The sequence below is a fragment of the Notolabrus celidotus genome, chromosome 21 (assembly GCF_009762535.1).
Source record: "Notolabrus celidotus isolate fNotCel1 chromosome 21, fNotCel1.pri, whole genome shotgun sequence".
Taxonomy (NCBI): Eukaryota; Metazoa; Chordata; class Actinopteri; order Labriformes; family Labridae; genus Notolabrus; species Notolabrus celidotus.
Window position 1 is genome coordinate 9,067,259 of NC_048292.1, and position 18,943 is coordinate 9,086,201.

Genomic DNA, 18,943 nt, shown 5'->3' on the forward strand with positions numbered 1-18,943 from the left:
CAAAAGTTTTCAGGAATTATGTAATAGTAGTTCAACAATACTGTATTTCCTTAAAGTTAGATTTTTTGGGCAATATCCGTCTTTAATTGACAGGATAGCTGAAGAGAGACAGGACATGTGGGGAGTAGAGAGTGAGGGAAGACATGCAGCAAATGGTCAAGGCTGGGAGTCGAACTAACAACATCTACAACAAGGACTAGCCTCTGTATATGGGGCGCACTTAGGCCGCTAGACCGCCCTATACTGTATTTCCTTAAGAAACATATTAGTAAGGCTTAAGATTGTCAGTAATTTTCGAACAATGTCAAGGGATTTGAGGTTGAGGCTTATCCAATTTAAATTCTGCACCAGTTTTATTGGACACCAAGTAGGCTCTTTAGACTTGGCTTAAAGGATCAAAATTGGAAGTGGTTTTGTGTCAATTGGATCTTATTATTTTTATCTTCCTTTATATGCTAGATGTGTGTCATATATTACCACTGTTTTCTTTTTCTAAAATAAAATTGAAAGTCATAAAAAGGAAAAAAGAAACATATCAGTAACAACCAAATGGTTGGGGTGTTGTTGTGGCCTGGTGGTTTACTTTGTGCATCCCATGTACAGAGGAAATAGTCCCCAGGCTGGTGGCCCGGGTTCAATTCCAACCTGTGGCTCCTGTGCTGCATGCCATCCCCCTCTCTTTCTCCTTATTTCATGCTCTATCTTCCATAAATAAAGGCATAACAGCCTGAAACATATAACTTCATACATCTTCTCAGGTGTTACCAAAGTAAGGTGAAGATTCTTGTTTGTTCTGCAGTTTGAGATTAAAGTACTTAAATTTTTTTAATTCCATTCAAGGTCGCACAGGTTTTTTTTTAATCCAATGATTGGAAAAAAGAGTCAACCACAGACATGACATAGATTGTTGTACTTTTTTTAATGGTAATAAAGGAAATCAGCATAATGTTTGTGGTACACAGTAGTTTCTGTCCAACCCCAGCCCCTTGGCTCATTCAAATCTTACACTTTTACTGGCAAAAATCAAACATCATGGTCTCAAAGCGATTTGGCTTTGATGCAGCTAGAAATCAACTTTTAAAATTGTCATCGTTAAACAGCACCATTGACAAATGAAGAAAATGCATTTTCAAAGGAGTATAACAAAAAGTCAAACTTATTTTGAATATATTACAGTGTTTTATTATAATGGAGACTAAGCTGCTACGAATGTGATTACCCTGTGCAAATAAACATGATGTGACATTACATGATTACTTATCTTCCCTGCTCATTCCAAAACAAAAATGGTGATTATTATACAGGATTACATACAGTAGTATTCATTGCCTGACCATCTGAGATATTCAAAGTGCTTGTTATAATTAACATTTAACCATTCTTGAGGCTAAACTGGACATACTGCAGAAAACAACAAACAATCAAAAATCTGTTCAACAACTAAAAAGCTTTTTGGGTGCTTGCAGTGTTTTTAAAAACAGTGTGTGGGTAGCTTATTTGAGGAGTAGGGTGCCACATAATATCCAACAGAATCTCTCTTTGTGTTGGCTTTGATGTGGCTCAAATGAAACACTGAGATATAACAACCAACAATGTGGATCATCTTCGGTGAATAAAGAGATTAAATAAAAACATGTCTGGATGTCAAAGTTCAGCTTCACTGCTGCATTGTTCACGTCACAGATCAACAACTCTATAATAACTAAAGACAAAGCCAATTCTGTCTTCTGTGTGGTGTTACAACAAAACAGATGCAGGATAAAAGCATGAATATGAATACTATCAGTGGTAAGAGTGTCTGGATATTGTTTTAGGTCCTGTATCTACTTCCCAGAGTCTTTATATACATGTCACTTGTTGCACTCATTATATTTGGAATCCCACAATGCACATCGCCAGCAGCACCAAAGAGCACCAAGCTTAGCGTGGGCGTGGTCATAGATGCTTTACCTGAAATGAGGAAGGAAGGAGGAACACCATGAGACAAATGGATCAAGAGGAAAAAAATCTACAAGTATAAGTCAATAGTTATTTAAGTCTTACCCATAATCCTGATCTTCCTGACTGGACCATCTCCTCCTTCATAACGGCCACGTACCATCAGCTCATAGTCTCCAAACTGAGGCATGGGGAAGTCCATGAGTGCCATCCAGTGATGTAGACTTTCCCATAGAATGTAGCCGGTCTTTTCTGAACATGACCTGGAAAACAGAGCGTTTCTCAGTTAGCCTTCAATCTAGTGGAAAAAACATGTTTGTTTGATCATAGCAATGTTTGTCACACCCACCTTGTAGTACAGTGGGAAGGAGATATTGCCAAACCAGTCATACGAGATATGATCCCACCACACATACATCCACTGTCCTGTCCAGGTGACATAGCGCCACATCCTGGGAGGGTCTGGTGGTGCTGTTGACAAAAAAAAAAGCGTATATTTAAAAGTATGTCATTGAGCAGGGTATTTCTCAGTGATGTGTTATTTTTCTCTGCAGAAAGTGAGTAGCATGTCTTACGTGGTCTCTTTGTGAACATCCTCGCAGTGTTCACCAGGCGGTCCAAGGCCAGCTCCATTGAAGGCACGGACCTCGATGAGGTAGTGGGAGTCTGGCAGCATGTTCTCCAACCTGGTCTGGTTGTCTGTTGCTGGAACAAATATACGTTTGCTCCCGGCTCTGGATCATCGGACTTTCTCCAGTAGTTGACCTGATTCACAAAGAAAAATAGTTTCTTCAGACAATCTTTTAAACAGGTTAGGATCAGGGACCAACATAGGATATAGAGATACATTTTAAAGCTGTGGTGTGTTTCCTTAAACTGCCAGATAATGAAACATTGACATCAAAGTCAAAATACATTCAAGATGAGTTAGCAAGAATTGTTACAGATGCAGCTTCAAGAAAATAATAAGTAGGTAACTTCTAACTCTTCACTTTTCTTCAGGTATAATTTTGATTCACTGGCGTATTATCAGTTTCTATTTTCCCTCCAAAATCAGTGTCAGTTTAGCTTTCTATCGCTATGATCCACTACATTAAGCTAGCTTACTTTGCTACAACCTTGTGACCAACAATGGCTAGCATCTTTCAACCTCATCCCCAAATCTCTTGTTGGAGAACTTGAGGTGTTAACTCTTCAGTAATCAATTTTCTGATACTTGTAGTTCTTTCTGTAATTACAAACTGCTAGCTACAGCATTTTGAAGCTAACCTACAGCCATAGGTTAGGTTAGCCATAGCTCAGTTTAACTTTAATACTTCCTTTCCCCCTTGACCTGTAGCAAAATGTAGACTATAGTTACTTATTTCACTGCTAGCTAGCAGCTAGTCTATATGATCGTGTGCCCAGTCTCTTGTTTTTGCACTGACTCTACAAGATTAGCGATCAACTAATGTTTGTGATGTTTTTTTTGACTTGTAACCACCATCCTTTGATGATGAGTTCAATGCAATTGTGATAGTTGCATAGCTGTTTCCATGGAAGAAAATCAAAGGATGTCTTCCAGCTTAATTAGAGGTTAGTTTATCTCACTGTGTACAGTATGTGCACCCACATGCAGAGTAAGGGTAATCTAATCCCTGCTATTCTTCCCTTTTCAGTAGATTTGAAAACAAGACCGAGCAAGTACGTTATTTTGCACTGGACTTAACAAATTGACTTCATAGAAAAAATTATTACGTTTTGAGACAGAAAATTTCAGTCAGGATAAGGGCTTGTACATTTAAAGCTCTACCTGGTATCCCTCAATGTACTGCTGCAGGCCTGTACCAGTGTCAACTACTGGCAACCACCACACCAGAGCTTCAGTGGAGGACACCGGCCGGGGCGTAGACATCTGTTGGAGACTCAGTAGGGGGACTGCGAAAAAACAAACAAATATATATCAGAAAAGCAAAAAAAAGTTAAATCAACTGCTTTAGGTCCTCCTTCAAGAGTTGAAAAGGGAAACCAAACCAAAAAACGAAAGCCTCACCATCTCTGGGGTAGTAGATGACCTTGGTGAGGCTGTAGGGTCCGTCTCCTTTCAAATTAAACGACTTGATCTTCACCTGAAAACTCTCTGACCTGAAATCTTCTTCAGTGGGGATGAAATAAGGGTCCCTGTGGACGTGACGCCCTCGTCTCCGGGTCTGAGATGGTCACGTACCACCAGTCGTAGGCATCATGAGGCTTAAATTCCACAATGTATCCGAACTTTTTGCCGTAGAAGAACCACGGCTCAACAGGCTAAATGTCCGCATAAAGAAAGAAAGAAGAAAGTTAGTAGATCTGGACAAGAGCTTTGGTATTTAATGAAGTCAGAATCCAGAACCGAGGGATTGCTTACATCCCATGTGATGACAATTTCCCCATTTCTACCTCCATATCCAGCTACATTAGTGGAGAAACCACAGGAGCTGAGGCTGAAATGAGTAATTAGTGCTTTTCTTTCCCTTTTCTTGTCCCAGCCAGAAGACATGTCTGCCATTTCTTTTCTTTCTTTACCTGCATCCCAGGTTTTAATCTTGAGGGACGGGATACTGGCCTCTCCAGATCCATGCTCATTAGTGGCTATAATCCTGAACTGATGCTCCAACCAGGGGTACAGGTCTGTCACTTCTGCCCTGTCAGAATTGCCATCCAGGAATGTTGGAGCTGGAGGGACAACAGATTTCATATCAAACTGCTTTATGCAACAAATCTGTTACATGTTGTTGAGTTGGCTCACAGCTGGTAGCAAGAAGTACTCACAGGTGCTGGCGTCCTTCAGTCGTCTTCATTCAGAGACCAGAAGTGTCTGGTCTGAATGGTGTAAGAGAGAATGGGGCTGTTGTGATCAGCTGCTTTGCTCCATAATAGCTTCGCCCAAGTATCCCCAATGTCCTCTATCCGGATCACAACCGGGAGGCCCGGGAACACCTGGATCAGGAGGAGTAGCCAATGGAAAAATAGGCACATGTGGGTTTATAGTTACTATGAATCACTTTCAAGATTGACGACAGAACAGTCTTGGACTGTGAGATAATTTGGAGTGACACCTGCTGGGACTGACCTACAACCTTGAGATCAGCATATGCCATGTCGCTGTCCACCACCGTCTGAGCAGTGCAGGTGTAGCGACCTTCATGCCAAATCTGGGCATTTTTTATCCTCAGGTCACCACGGCCATCTTCATTCTGAGCAACAGGAGGTGCAAACAAGAAGAGGAAGTGAGGAATAGAGGAAGAAGGAAGAGAGTGAGGTCAGACACAAAGCTGGGGACCTGTGAGAAGTAACATGAGGCTCAGATGAACTGTCAACGTACCATGACACGTTCGTAGTGTGGCCACTCAGCGTTAAAGTCAAGGACCCTGAAATCTATAGCCCAGATGAAAGTGATGTCCAGCATTGGGTCGAATGAAGCAGCACAGTTCAGAATCACCTCATCCCCGACCATTACCTCAGAGTCTTCAGGTGGTTCTGAGAGGACAGTCGCCTCTGTGGTGGAAAACACAACAAAAGATAAATTAAAAACACACTGATGCTGCTTTTCCTGCTAATGTTTACCCAATCTTGATATCATCCGACCTGTGATGGTGAGAAAGCCTGAGCTGTTGCCTTTCCTCTGTCATTCTCAGCAAAACAGGTGTACGTGCCCTCGTCGTTCTTGGTGGCATTCAGTATCTCCAGACTCCCGTCAAACATGATGGAAATGCTAAAAAAAATAACATATTTAAGTTAAACTGTATGACAGAGCTACTGTGTCCATGGTGTAGAGTACAATGTCAAAGGCAAGGTGAGTTTATTGTACCGGACATTTCAGCAGCAAGGCAAATCAAAGGGCTTCAAAAAAGACATCAAAAGCATGAAAGAGCTTAAAGAAACACACACAGAGAGGTCATTTACATATGATTAAAACAAGCTGTTCAAAAGCCAAGAGAAGATTAAATGAAAAATTCTAAACCTGAAAGCTGAAACATAATAAGAGCTACAAAATATACTGTGTGTATGTACTCAGGGCCTGATTTACAAAGGGATTGTGCAGCTTTTGCGCCCGCTAAATCTATGTAAAAGAGCCCAAAAGACAGTCTTAATCACAAAAAACACACAAACTGCTAAATGCCCCACAAACTGCTTTGCCAAGCAAATTGAGTCAGTATGCGGGAGTGGTGTATGCATACATTTTACTGAGCTGTTATGCATTCATTTGGAGCAAAACAGGCCCTTTTCTATGCAAACAAGCCTCATTTACTGGTGCAAACAGCCCTTTACGCTCTGCCTCGAGCTGGTGTTAACTGCGCCATAGCTTTTATAAGCAGTGTTACGCTCAGACTCTTCAGTGACTAAAACAATAATTCCACCTCTGGATGACCTAAAATTGAAGTCTGTTAATAGTTCTTTGACATTACTATTATTCTAATAATCAGTGGTTAAACCAGTCTGGGCTCAGCACAGTGTGGGGATGTGGCAGCTCAACATAGTTACACTCAAGGGAATCTGAATCTTGTGCAAACTGCACAGAGCTGCAGAAATTTGTGGGTGTTTTCTGCGCTTGAATTTCATTGGTGCAGTTTGCTTTGTGCTAATGAATTAGACCTTGAGATGGAGCAGATAGCGGTGGCAAATGATGCACAATTTTTGGTTCTATTAGCGGCCATAATCCATTCCTAGTGAATTCCTCCTTCTATGTACAAGACACACGTATTGTGCTTTATTGTGATCGAAAAAGTGAGCTGTATCCTTTAGATCGGTGCAACTGCTATACCAGTATAAAATGCAGAGTTCGGTCTTATTGTCTTGTGGTAATTTACCCAGAAGATGGTGCTCAAAGACAAAAGCATTCACTTCACTGCACAAAGCATATTGAATCCACAGCAAGTCAGACCTGTATAGTGACTGTACGTTTTACAGCTTTTCTCCATCATTAGGTCATAACCATGCATTTATAGAAAACTGTGGTATACTATTAAGTAAATAAACCTTGTAGAGTGCTGGTTTGATTGAAAAGACTCCTAAATCTGAGCTTGGTCAGTCTTGGCAAATTGGTAAAGGGTCCCTACCTCACAACAATCAAGGTTACCATTGAAGAAGGAGTAGAAGTAAAAGTTGAACTTAATTTATTGAAACAATTTAATGAAAGGTCGCTGTAATCAGGAGATCTTTCAGTCTTTATTTCAGTCTTTAGCTTTAGTGAACCTGTATTTTTTTACTTTAAGTTGGACTGACCGTGAGCCGTTAAAAAGGAGCTCTTTGCCTTTGGTCCATGTGTATCGTGGTCTAGGAGCAGCTCTGGGTTTACATTCAATAACCACACGGCCATCTTTGGCACCAAGAAGCTGCCTCTTCACGGGGGTTAAACTCAAATGTAGGAGGGCAGGCTGAGGAGGAAATGAGCAGAAGTGTTAAGCCATTTTAAGCATTGTTCTTGCCCATTTCATATTTCTGGCAAGAATGTATTAATGATTGATCTCTTGAAAGGACTCACCAATGACTCGCAGCTCAGCGTTGGCGTATTTGATGCCCCAGTAGTTCTCAGCGATACACTGGTACATTCCTGAGTCATCAAAAGTGAGACTGGAAAACTTCAACTCACCCTTCCCGTACTGAAAACAACAAATACAACAACAACATAAAGTCAAACTTAACAGAAAAGCAAAAGGCAACACATGTTCTCCCCAATTAATTGGGAAAAGCAGGACTTTTTTTTTTACCATATATCCATCTTTGTACCAACGGATAAAAGGGAATGGCTTCCCTGACGCCACACAGCGCATAGTGTGCTCTGAGCCATGTCGATCTGAGTGTTGTTGATTGTTTCCGCCCACTCAGGAGCAGCTGCAGAAGAAAAAACAGGAATAAATGAGATCATATTTAACACAATTTCAAATGCGTGCCTTAAAGAAATGTTAAATTGCCTTATTTTTGTGCATCAAAGATAGACAGAAGGGATAAAAACAGACCTCCCTTTTCAAGCTCCAAATTACATTTTTAGATCTAATCTCCATACGAAGCCCATACTCTAGCACAGTCCAAAATCTAATGTTGGAAATCTGCACTCCAGAGAGTTCACTTACACTCCACATACAGCCAGGCCTTGTGCCAGTCCTTTCCTTTAGTGTTGAGGGCCTCACACTCGTATCCGCCCACATCTTCGTACTGACATTGTACAGATGTAGCACAGCTCCTGATTCGCTGATCTCATGGTTTGGTGGGAGGTCTGTGGCATCCACTTTTCTCCAAACAATGTCAGGGATTGGGCTTCAAGGACACAGAAATATTATGGATTTTTGTTATATCCCTTTACTAATCCAGAACATCACAGGAGTGAGTTTGAATAGTATCTAAGAACTTACTTTCCCAAAGCAAAGCACTCCAGGGTAATATTAGAGGCCAACATGGCAGTAGTATCTGGGAACTTCACCCTGATGTCTGCTGGGTACTTTCTCTCCTCACCTAAGGAGAAAATATGAATTATATCAAAATGTTAAATGCTAAAGATTAGAAACATGACTCAACATTCCTTTTTCCATCACAGTTTTCTTTCTAGAGCCTGTTGTGTGTGATAGAACAGGAATACATCTTTCTTTTTATGGTGACTACACAGCTATCCTCTACTAACCATCATCAGGTGGTAAAGGGATCAGAGGGATGAACTTTGAGAAGACACTCTTCCCAATAATAGGGCTGGAAACAAAGCAGGAGTAGTTCCCGGCATCCTGAGCTTCTACTTTGGAGATGTAAAGGTTCCCGGTCTTCTGGGAGACAAACCGACGGCGGTCTGTGGGCAGGAAGACTGGGAACTCATTGTAGATCCAGCGATAGGTCACCTCCTCTGAAAATGAAAACACAGGGGGGTGGTGATGAGTCGACATTGTTACTGTGATGAGATTGTCTTTTCCACTGGGGACGAGAGAGACCTGTACGTACGTGGCCAGGATTTTGGAGGGGCACACAGCATGACAGCCCCCTGTCCCTCTTTCACATACACCGGGTCTCTTTCCTCCTGGGGGAACTCCTCTATGACTATGTTGCAGATGGAGTAAATAAAAAAAAAGTAAAATGATTAAACAGGATAACAAAAAAGGAAAAAAGCTGTAGACAATCTTGTAACAGTTAAAGGTCTTAAGTATTTGAAATTCTTAGATGCGTCCCTTTGTTCATACTAAGCTAGTGTAATAGTCTTATCCCACTAGTATTTAAAAAGGAAGACAAGGAAAATAATTTGTTTATTTAATTTTGGACCACAAAGAGTCAATAGAGTGGGTGTTCATTCTTTTCATCACAGATTTTTGGATGATAGTGTTTAAGCTCTGCTTATTTTATTTCCCACTACAAAAAAACTGAAGACTTATTTAACCCTCGCTGTAGGTGGAACTGGGCTGTTGTGAGTAGCATAGTCAATGCCAAGTCACCCCAAAGTTGGTTGGTTTCAACTGTTAGTATAACTGTTTTTGAGGAACTAAGGGGCAGATCCACTTTGATATTGTCATATCTGTAAGCTCTAACTAACTATTCTTGCAACTTTTGGGGACATTAAATGGACATACTTGTAAATCAGGCTGATAGACATATTTAGTCAGCTTCTAATGTGGTCCAACCCCAAGAGATGTCCAGGCCCAAAAATAATGTCACTATGAAAAGTGTACATAACTTAGTTTATTATTAAGCCTTAGAGAAGTGACCCTCTTATAACGGTGTAATTTAGTTTCCTTTACGTTGCATTTTTTCCCCTTAACCCTCCTGTTATGTTCGTTTCTCAGGAACAGCAATAATGTTCCTGGGTCAACTTGACCCGGGGCATGTTTAATAATCCAAAAGTGTCCGAACCCCAAAAAAATCCCAATAAACATTTTTTAAAATCTCATTATTAACTCCATTACTAACCATTTAAATCAATGTTTAGTGCAATGGTGTTCTCTAATTCTCTCAGATCATGGTTCAATGAAGAACCCACTTGTTTTTTATGAAATTCATGTTATAACTTTTTTTAATGTACATTGGAAAGCCCTAAATATAAATACAATAGTTTTACATGACATAGATTTTTGTTCATTTTATTTTACATTTTGATTTTTTTTATGAAGTGATGTTGATGATAAATTAATACAAGACACCTCTTCTGTCACATGCTGCCCAGATTTTTATGCTGTATTTAGTTGGTTTGGAAGGCATATATGACCTAAGATGGAAGGAACCTCTGAATACCACTAGTATGTGACATTAGAAATGCAAAATAATCCTTTTAACATTTATTTTTAGATTTTTGAACTTTAAAATGGGTCAATTTGACCCGCAAAATAACAGGAGGGTTAAGCATGCGTTGTTCCATTTCATGTTTAAAAAAAAAAAGGTGTTTTATTTAGAAAGGATGCAAAAATTGCTCCCTTCCTATCGTTAAAATTAATGCGAGATGAAAAAAACAAACAGTAAAAGTGTATGTCTTAGTATGTCTTCCCCGTGAAAAGGTATAAGGTTAGAAATGTTGCAAACGTAATTCTTTTTTTATTCAAATAATTTTAACTCAAATAACTAGCTGCATAATTATGCCACTAACTTATTATCTCCAATCAAATACATTTATTTTCTTATTTCTTGGTGTTTTGTAACCATCTCTTACACTGGTTTGGTGATTTTATAAAAAGTCTTATAAGTATCAGATCAAGTTTCTGAGCAGTTCCTAAGGACTATAAGCTGCACCAGCAGGATTCACATGCTCACATCCAAACTTGACCCTGGCCTCTTGCTGATGACAGTTCCGTAGATGTTCTTGGCCACACATATGTATGTCCCAGCATGCTTCTTCTGTTTGGGGTTGGTGATAACCAGGTTCCCCCCCACCAGGCTGTAGTACTCATCCGGTTGCTCCATCAGCTTGATTTCCCAATTATCACGACGCCACCTAGCAAGAACACATCACAGTTATAAGTTTCACAGATATAATGTAAAACATACAAACACTACTGCTTGAAAGGGGAAGCGTGTTAAACTATGGTTACCTGTAAGAGGCTGGGGGGTTGCTCTTGCCCTGCAGTTCATAGAGATTCTCCCATCAGGTGAGTCCTCAGTGTAGACCACATCCACAGGCTCCTCCTCAAAGATGGGGCCATATCCGGTAGCATCCTCTGACAGGTGTACATGATATTTAGAGGACATGCTAATAGAAACACACTCTTAAACAATGTTACTTAGTTTTTGCAACGTTTCTGAGGAACTGAACTCACCTCCATAAATTCTAGGCTCACCAAAAAGCACCGCCACTGTAAACAAAAACGTACATCAGGCAACCATTCAATCACAAATGATCAGTGACGCACTTTCCATACAAGTTAAATCAACACAAACAGCTGGACAGAAATAAGCCAATCAACATGTTTCAAACATGCTTTTAAAAACAAAAGTCTAAATCAAAGCTAACTCCTCTGTTTGCACTTGTTGTCAGCAGTTCGGTGATCCCAATTTTATGTCCTATCTGGAACCCATTGTCTACAAAGTGATTTCACTGTTTCCTGGTTGGGTAGTAGGAATACTTGATCTATATCTAAATCTGAGATTCCAAAGAGGCCATCTATGGTTCCTCAGTCATCAGTAGGACCTGCAATGTAAAGCTGTGTGTCATCAGCATAGAAGAGAACTTATCACGCTATTATCACGTTATTAAAGTCAACCAATCATGTGTAGAGATTCAAAATTTGCATGCGGAAAATATAGAGTATTGTGTCATCTGCATAATAGCGAAAGTTAGGCTGTGCCTTATGATGATGTATGGGAATCCGCAAACCCTGGGGGCACACACATAAAAGTGTAAGGCCTGAAATTAAACCCTGAGAACACCAGAATTTATTATGCTGTTATCAGATTATTAAAGCACAAAAATGGTCATGTACGAGATAAAAGATGAGACCCGGGATGAATGTTTAAAGAATATACATGACTGTTCAGTCAATGTACGACACAATCTTATACAGTTTAAAACACTTCACAGACTTTATTACTCTAAGAAAAAACTGCACAGTTTTTTCCCTGGTGTTTCTCCTCTCTGTAATAGATGCCAATTCTCAATAGGTAATTTAACACACTCATTCTGGTCATGTAGTAAACTATCAATGTATTGGAAAAAACATCTTTTGTTGTTTGTCTGAGGCTTTTGGAAAATGTTGGAAACCTGGCCCACTGGTGGCCATCCTTGGAGATGCAAGCTCCTTATCTTTTGCTGATAAGTATGAGAAGAAAGCTGTTTGGTTTGGAATGGTGGTTGCAAAAAAATTAATACTAAGAGTGTGGAAGATGGACTTTGTGCCCACCTGTGATCTGTGGCTGGGAGAAATGGCAAACACTCTGCATCTTGAGAGACTGATAATCCACAAAGAAGACAGGGGAAGTGTGTTAAATAAGATTTGGGACCCTTTGCTAAATTTTCTTCGTGACAAAGATTAATATTCTGTGTCATAACTGTACCATCCTGCTGAAAATATGTGTCTTTGTTTTTTTCACATTTTTTTTTCCTAATAAGAACTGCTTAAGATAAGGTTTTAATGTGATCAAGGCTACTATTGCAACAGTCTTGCTCTTTTTTTTTTTTGTTTTTGTAATTTTCCTTTTGGGTGGGGGTTTAGCTTTTATTTTTAGTTTTGCTCTTTTTTGTTAAGTCTGTATTTTCTATGTTTGTAAAAGCAATAAATATATATATTTTTAAAAATGGTCATGTCAATCAATGATGTGAAGGGTTCAGACTCTAATTAGATCATATTATTAAAGCACATTCTTATAACAATCTTGTCTTAACTTCTAAGGGTGTTAATGGTATATATTTTCAGGCATCATTGTGGCTCTTACCTGTGAGAGAGATGGAAGAGGAAAGGGCCAGGAGTAGCAAGGCAGTGGAAGCCATGACCATCAAGGGACTTACTGCAGCCACGTGAGTTAGGCAGATGGGCAAAGGGACACAATGAAGTTTCAGATGGGCTGGACATGTACTGCAGAAGGCTGAAGAAGAGACAACGTTACAAGATTGTATCCTATTAGCATCATAATTGCTGCTCAAATTGTATTTATCTAGTTTAATGTATCAACAGTGTATCACTCAAACTCCCACTGACTCCTAAGATTTAAATCCCAGTTCGATGACTGTGCATGACTTTGTTAGCTAGAATCAAAGCTTGTACTGGATGGAGCTCTTCGGTGTATATAAATAATTCAGAATGTGAGTGACTCAGCAGAACGCTGCAAATAGTTATGCGGTGTGCGTCCACATCCACCAGGACATGCACCAGCAGGAGACACGCACAGAAACACAAGGTGTGTGTGTGTAAACAAACACAAGATAGCACTGCAGGACCTAGACAGCTCTTGATGTGCCGTCACACATCCGTAGTCACAGCGTCTGGAGGATGAAATTAAAAGCAGCACTGCTGTGAGCACCTAAAGCGATTTAACTCTCACTATCAAAGAAGAAAGACGGGCAGAGATACTAAAATAGAGGGACAACCGGGGAGCTGATTGATAAAGATGAGAGCAGAATTAGGAGAACAGATCCCTGTAGGACTTATGTTTCCAGTAGAAAACTTTTACACAAGGAAAGCATCTGTATGCATCCATTATATAAACATATCCCATTGTAACGGTCTAAATCAAGGATGCAGAGGTCCAACAGGCTGAATCAGAGAACTCATGTTGTTATGGAGGGGGTTGGGAATCAGCCAAGACAAGCTGATCTCTTGTAAATACAGAATTGTCAAAGTCCCTACACAACACAGTCTTTCCATTTTCAGATATCCTTATTCAGTCACATAGCAGTAACACTGCTATCATCCATCTTACATTCACTTGGACCTAAAGAGACAACCAGTCAGGTATACAGAATTTCAATTCAGGGCTTTTCACTAATGCTATGGTAAATTCTAAATGCACACTATTAAAGATCTGAGTTCTTCTCTCAGTACAGGAGATCAAAATAAGATGCAGTATTAGATGCTTATTCCAAAACCTGGACATGTCCTCACTTCCACTCTTCATATCAGATGCAGCATCCATGATGCATAAATCCATACAGAGCAGTCTGATCAAATAGTTATTGGTTTCAAGACCACCCACTACAGTCTGAAAAACAAGCACTGGGAAAGAGATGTGAACGATAGATAGTGAAAATAAGCATCAAGAGAAGACAGTATGTACTTCTCAGTAAGCTAGAAATTTATGATGAGGATATACGAGAGTTGCAGGGGCATGTATAGACTTTTTTTGACAGAGGGGGGAAGACCACTTTGTCTCAACTTAGCTTATCTACTTGAACTATTAACATAAAGATAAGGTATTTAATTCCAAAAATAACGCAACATAGTGGCTACATATAAATATTCTATCTTCTTCTAGATGTATCTCAGAAAGTCTCAATTCGAAGTTCAAATGGAAGAAAATATGCTACATTTAAAATGTTACAAACTATGGATGTACATTTCAAGTATTTTCCGTGATCCATCATTGGAAGTGTTAACGATCGATTATCGATTAATCACTAAAATAAAACAAACGTTTTCCATGTCAAAAACAAAACCAAATGTGTTTTTTCCCCTATATCAAATTTTCTTTTACAACACAATGTATATAACTGACAGTTTTGAATAGCTACGGATCGTATTGAGGCGTACAAAATGTAAAACGCTGAATATCAACATGTAGAGCAGACTCATAATTACCGTTGCAAAATTCTGGGAATTTTCAAAGTTGGAAACTTACCATGGCAATAAACGGGAATTTATGGGAATAAACCAGGAATTTACTAAATTGAAGGTTGGCTCTTAATAGGGAACTTAAATATGTTTGGGGAAAATATGTTTTAGCACAATCTTGACTAAAACAACCAGATATATAACTCAACATTCATGTTTTTGTTCTTCAATGAAAGAACTGATTGTTCAATAAAATATTTACCACTTGATAACGTTCTACTTACAAATAAATCTGTTTTAATTGTATTATTTTGGATAGATATCTGCTTATAACAAAGCAAATATTTATACTTGTATATGATACCTTTCCATTAAATTACCCTCAATTCCCAGTTAATTCTCATAATTTCCCAGTTAATTTCCATAAATTCCCATAGGTCCCATGGAAAGTTTCCAAAATATATATATATAAGTCTCTGTCTTGTTTAGTTTAGAAGAATTCACAATCATGGGGAAGACTGCTGATCTGACAGTTGTGCAGAAAACCATCATTGACTCCCTGCACAAGGTGGGTAAGACACAAAAAGTGATAGCAAAAGAAGCTGGGTGTTCTCAGAGTGCTGTCTCAAAGCACATTAATGGACAGTTAAGTGGAAGGCAGAAGTGTGGAAGAAAACGGTGTACAAGCCGCAGAGATGACCACAGCCTGCAGAAGATGGTCAGGAAAGGGCCATTCAAAAGTGTGGGGGAACTTCATAAGGAGTGGAATCAGGCTGGAGTTGCTGCTTCAAGAGAAACAACATGCAGGCGGATGCTGGACATGGGCTTCAAATGTCAAATTCCTCTTGTCAAGCCGCTCCTCACTAGCAAGCAACGCCAGAGGCGCCTTAACTGGGCTAGAGAAAAGAAAGACTGGACTGTTCCCCAGTGGTTCAAAGTCCTCTTTTCTGATGAGAGCAAGTTTTGCATCTCATTTGGCAACAAAGGTCCCAGAGTCTGGAGGAAGACCGGTGTGGCGCACAATCGAAGATACATGTTAACTTTCCCCAGTCTGTGATAACTTGGGGATCCATGTCAGCTGCTGGTGTTGGTCCTCTGTGCTTTATCAAGTCCAGCATAAACACAGCGGTCTACCAGGACATTTTAGAGCACTTCATGCTTGCTTCAACGGACCAGCTTTATGGGGATGCGGACTTCATCTTCCAGCAGGACTTGGCACCTGCCCACCCTGCCAAAAGTACAAAATCCTGGTTCAACAGCCAACTCACCTGACCTGAACCCCATAGAAAATCTGTGGGGCATTGCTGAGAGAAAGCTGAACGGGAAGAGACCTAACAATAAAGAAGAGCTCAAGGCCACGATTGAAGCATGTTGGTCTTCCATAACACCTGAGATATGCCACAAGCTGGTAGCATCCATGCCACGCTGGATTAAGGCAGTCATTCGTGCAAAAGGGGCCCCAACCAAGTACTAAGTACAGATGCAAGATTTTACTTTCAGAGGCCTGACATTTTTGTATTTAAAATCCTTTTTTTTATTGATTTCAAGCAATATTGTAATTTTCTGAGTTTTTGAATTTGAGGTTTTCTGAAGCTGCAAGTCCTAATCAGCAAAATCAAAACAAATAAAAGCTTGAAATATATTGCTTTGCATACTGTTTGTCTATATAATATGTACATTTCACCTTTAAAGTGAAGTTACAGAAATGCATGGACTTTTTCAAGATATTCTAATTTTCCAAGTAGTACCTGTAGATACATTTGGAAATAACAGTCAGCTTAAAGCTCTGACTCTGATAATAATCTTCCTACAGTGTCAAAGGTCACGAGGATGTGATCAGAGGCAGTGAATTCAGAGGACCTCAGGGTGCAGAAAAATCAGAAATTCTCTGGGAAAAAAAGGGTCTTTTTCTTCAGAATTAAAAACAAAAGTTATTTTTAATTTAAAAGATTACACTTGAAGTTGTTTAGGATGAAAGCTGTGGCCATCTACAGGAACCACAATCTGACAACAGCTAGCGAGCAGCCAGACTGTCACAGCCCTTTGTTGTGTCACTGTAGATGTGATAAGAAAGGAAAAGAAAAGGCACAATATAGCAAAGATTAGCTGCCAGACTGCCACCTCCCATGAGCCTTTGCACTTCCACTTTTTTCAGCCTCCCAGAAATAGAGAGAACAGAGGCACACACACCCTGCACACTGCTCATCCTCACGCAAACACACTGCAGCACTCGCTCCTCATGTGCACTCCTCATGACTCAACACTAATATCACTACAGTTCATACCTGTCAGCCACATATTTCCTCATTTGCACATGTATGTCTTCAAACTGCTAATCACTGGAGTGTGAAAGCAGCAAGATGTGAGCATCATAGTGATCACAGTGACAGTATCATGTCAATTTCAAATCAGGCAGCCAGTCACAAGCTATTCAACTTAAACATTTAAGCTTCTGCAACACCTCTTTTAAATGACTTTGGCTTTATAGAATGCAATTGCAGCCATCTGGTGGAACAATGATTGTAATTCTAATTCATCAGATTGTGATTCCCTCTCTATAATCCCACCACAGATCCTCTTTGGACAGAGCAGAGAAATTTAGGTCAGCACATGTATTAAGCCTAGTGTCTGAGTGATTCCCTCAATGACCATGTTTGCTGTAGTTTACGCCTGCAGACAAATCACACTCAGTCATTTGTATTGAGGGAATCCTGATGATGCTGGAGTATTCTTGGTTAATGGTGGAGTCATTTGAGTGGGCATAGTTTGATTAGTTTCCTGGTTTGGGGTTTTCCTTAATTCATCAAACTGAGGACAGGAAACAAAATCCAGCCTTGTGTTGGGGATGAGAGGGGGGGAATAATTCCTTTCCCCAGACTATTCTGCAGCCATGACAGTTTGGACGTTTGCATTTTTTTTCTGTTGCAGTCTAAAGGGACACAGTAGAGACAAGTCATTGATATTCTTGGATACATGTGGCCTTACATAGTAAAACAGCACTTACAATATGTAACTCATCCTAAGGCCAAAAATATTTAACTTACTGATTCATTGCTGCAGATTTTATGACTACAGTACATCATAAAATCTTTAAGCAGTGTCTGACGTTTTAGGGAGTTGCCCTCTTGCCCACCAAGGACAGTTAGCCTTCAGACAAATAGATGCCATGGTGCATCAGCAGCTTTCTGCGTCCTTGACGCATACAGTATCAGACACTTTCACCTTGTCTCCTCCACTGCAGACACTTTCTCCTCTTTCCATGTCCTTCCCGAGACTAAAAGTGCAAAGGAGGGTAAAACCTTTTATCTACCAGACAGTACGCACTTTGTCGCAGTATCCCCCAAAACCCCGAGCCTCTCAAAGCAGCTGCGCAGCTCCTTACATCACTTCACCCTAATGACGACTGAGCGGCACCGGTAATTCACTGCTCTGCATTGCGGTACTCCTGTGCCGGTCCATTTCAGCTCTACAGCGCGGTAGACTCAGTTCATCTTCAAAAACTCCACACAGATGAGCCCGTTAAAGCTCGTGCACACGCTTTCATGTGTTGTCGTTCTTACCTTGAAGGCAGAATGGTAAATTTCAGATCACTGTCCGCATGGCACACCTGGACCCGAACCGCATCGTCCCACAGCCCACCCGCCGGAACGTCCCGTTCAGACCAACTTTTCTATTGGAGGATAGCCACGGAGTGACACCTCGGAGTGGCAGCGAGGCTGCGCTGTGATTGGTGGAAAGAGAGGCTGGATGGGAGGGATGTAGGCATCAAGCTGTTACGCATCTGAGGCAAGAGAAATAAAGCTTTTATTTGGTGCCATATAAATAGAATTTTTTATGATAAAGGAGCCCAAAAACAATATCTTTGAAAACAATAATACATTTCTGTAGTAACATGTATTTTACCAATAAGTGCAAGATTCACAATTAGTCATTGTAGCCATAAACGTTCACTAGGATAGAAATATTTAGGCGTATAAAATAGTTCTCACATTAATGTGGGAAAATATGAGCTTATAAACACTGAGTATGTGCCCAGATAGTAGTCCGTATTTTACTCCTCACCATGTGCTGTGCATCATAAATGACCTTCAGTTTAATCTATTATTTATGAAGACTTCTAGACATCATAGTATGAGTATATAAAAGATACTTTGATGCTCTTATTTTGAAGGGAAACTGGCAGTAGACGTTAGGTTACAGGACAAATAGTACGCCTTTCACCCCTAAATGAACATGCAATTGATTAGTTATCATTTATTACAGCTTTTACATCTTTAAAATGTCGTTTTAATCCGCACTTTATCGGAAAAGTGTCATATTTT

The 18,943-nt window shown here is 40.0% G+C and overlaps 1 protein-coding gene across 1 annotated transcript; it reads right to left on the bottom strand.

The window, feature by feature from the left end:
- Positions 1-900: 900 nt before the first annotated feature.
- cntn1b (contactin 1b) lies at positions 901-18,288 on the bottom strand. The gene is given in 40 exon segments (XM_034673775.1): positions 901-1,914; positions 1,916-1,950; positions 2,044-2,142; positions 2,145-2,184; positions 2,187-2,201; positions 2,288-2,409; positions 2,514-2,532; positions 2,534-2,658; positions 2,661-2,703; positions 3,731-3,820; positions 3,822-3,855; positions 3,952-4,112; positions 4,114-4,224; positions 4,325-4,377; positions 4,380-4,394; positions 4,483-4,632; positions 4,729-4,746; positions 4,749-4,875; positions 4,877-4,896; positions 5,030-5,153; positions 5,282-5,454; positions 5,545-5,574; positions 5,577-5,671; positions 7,183-7,307; positions 7,309-7,334; positions 7,442-7,559; positions 7,668-7,747; positions 7,750-7,791; positions 8,031-8,117; positions 8,120-8,214; positions 8,310-8,409; positions 8,576-8,788; positions 8,884-8,979; positions 10,675-10,698; positions 10,701-10,855; positions 10,953-10,974; positions 10,977-11,078; positions 11,178-11,213; positions 12,790-12,939; positions 18,182-18,288. Coding segments are annotated over 39 exon segments (3,129 nt in total). The 5' UTR covers positions 12,851-12,939; positions 18,182-18,288; the 3' UTR covers positions 901-1,866.
- Positions 18,289-18,943: the final 655 nt, after the last annotated feature.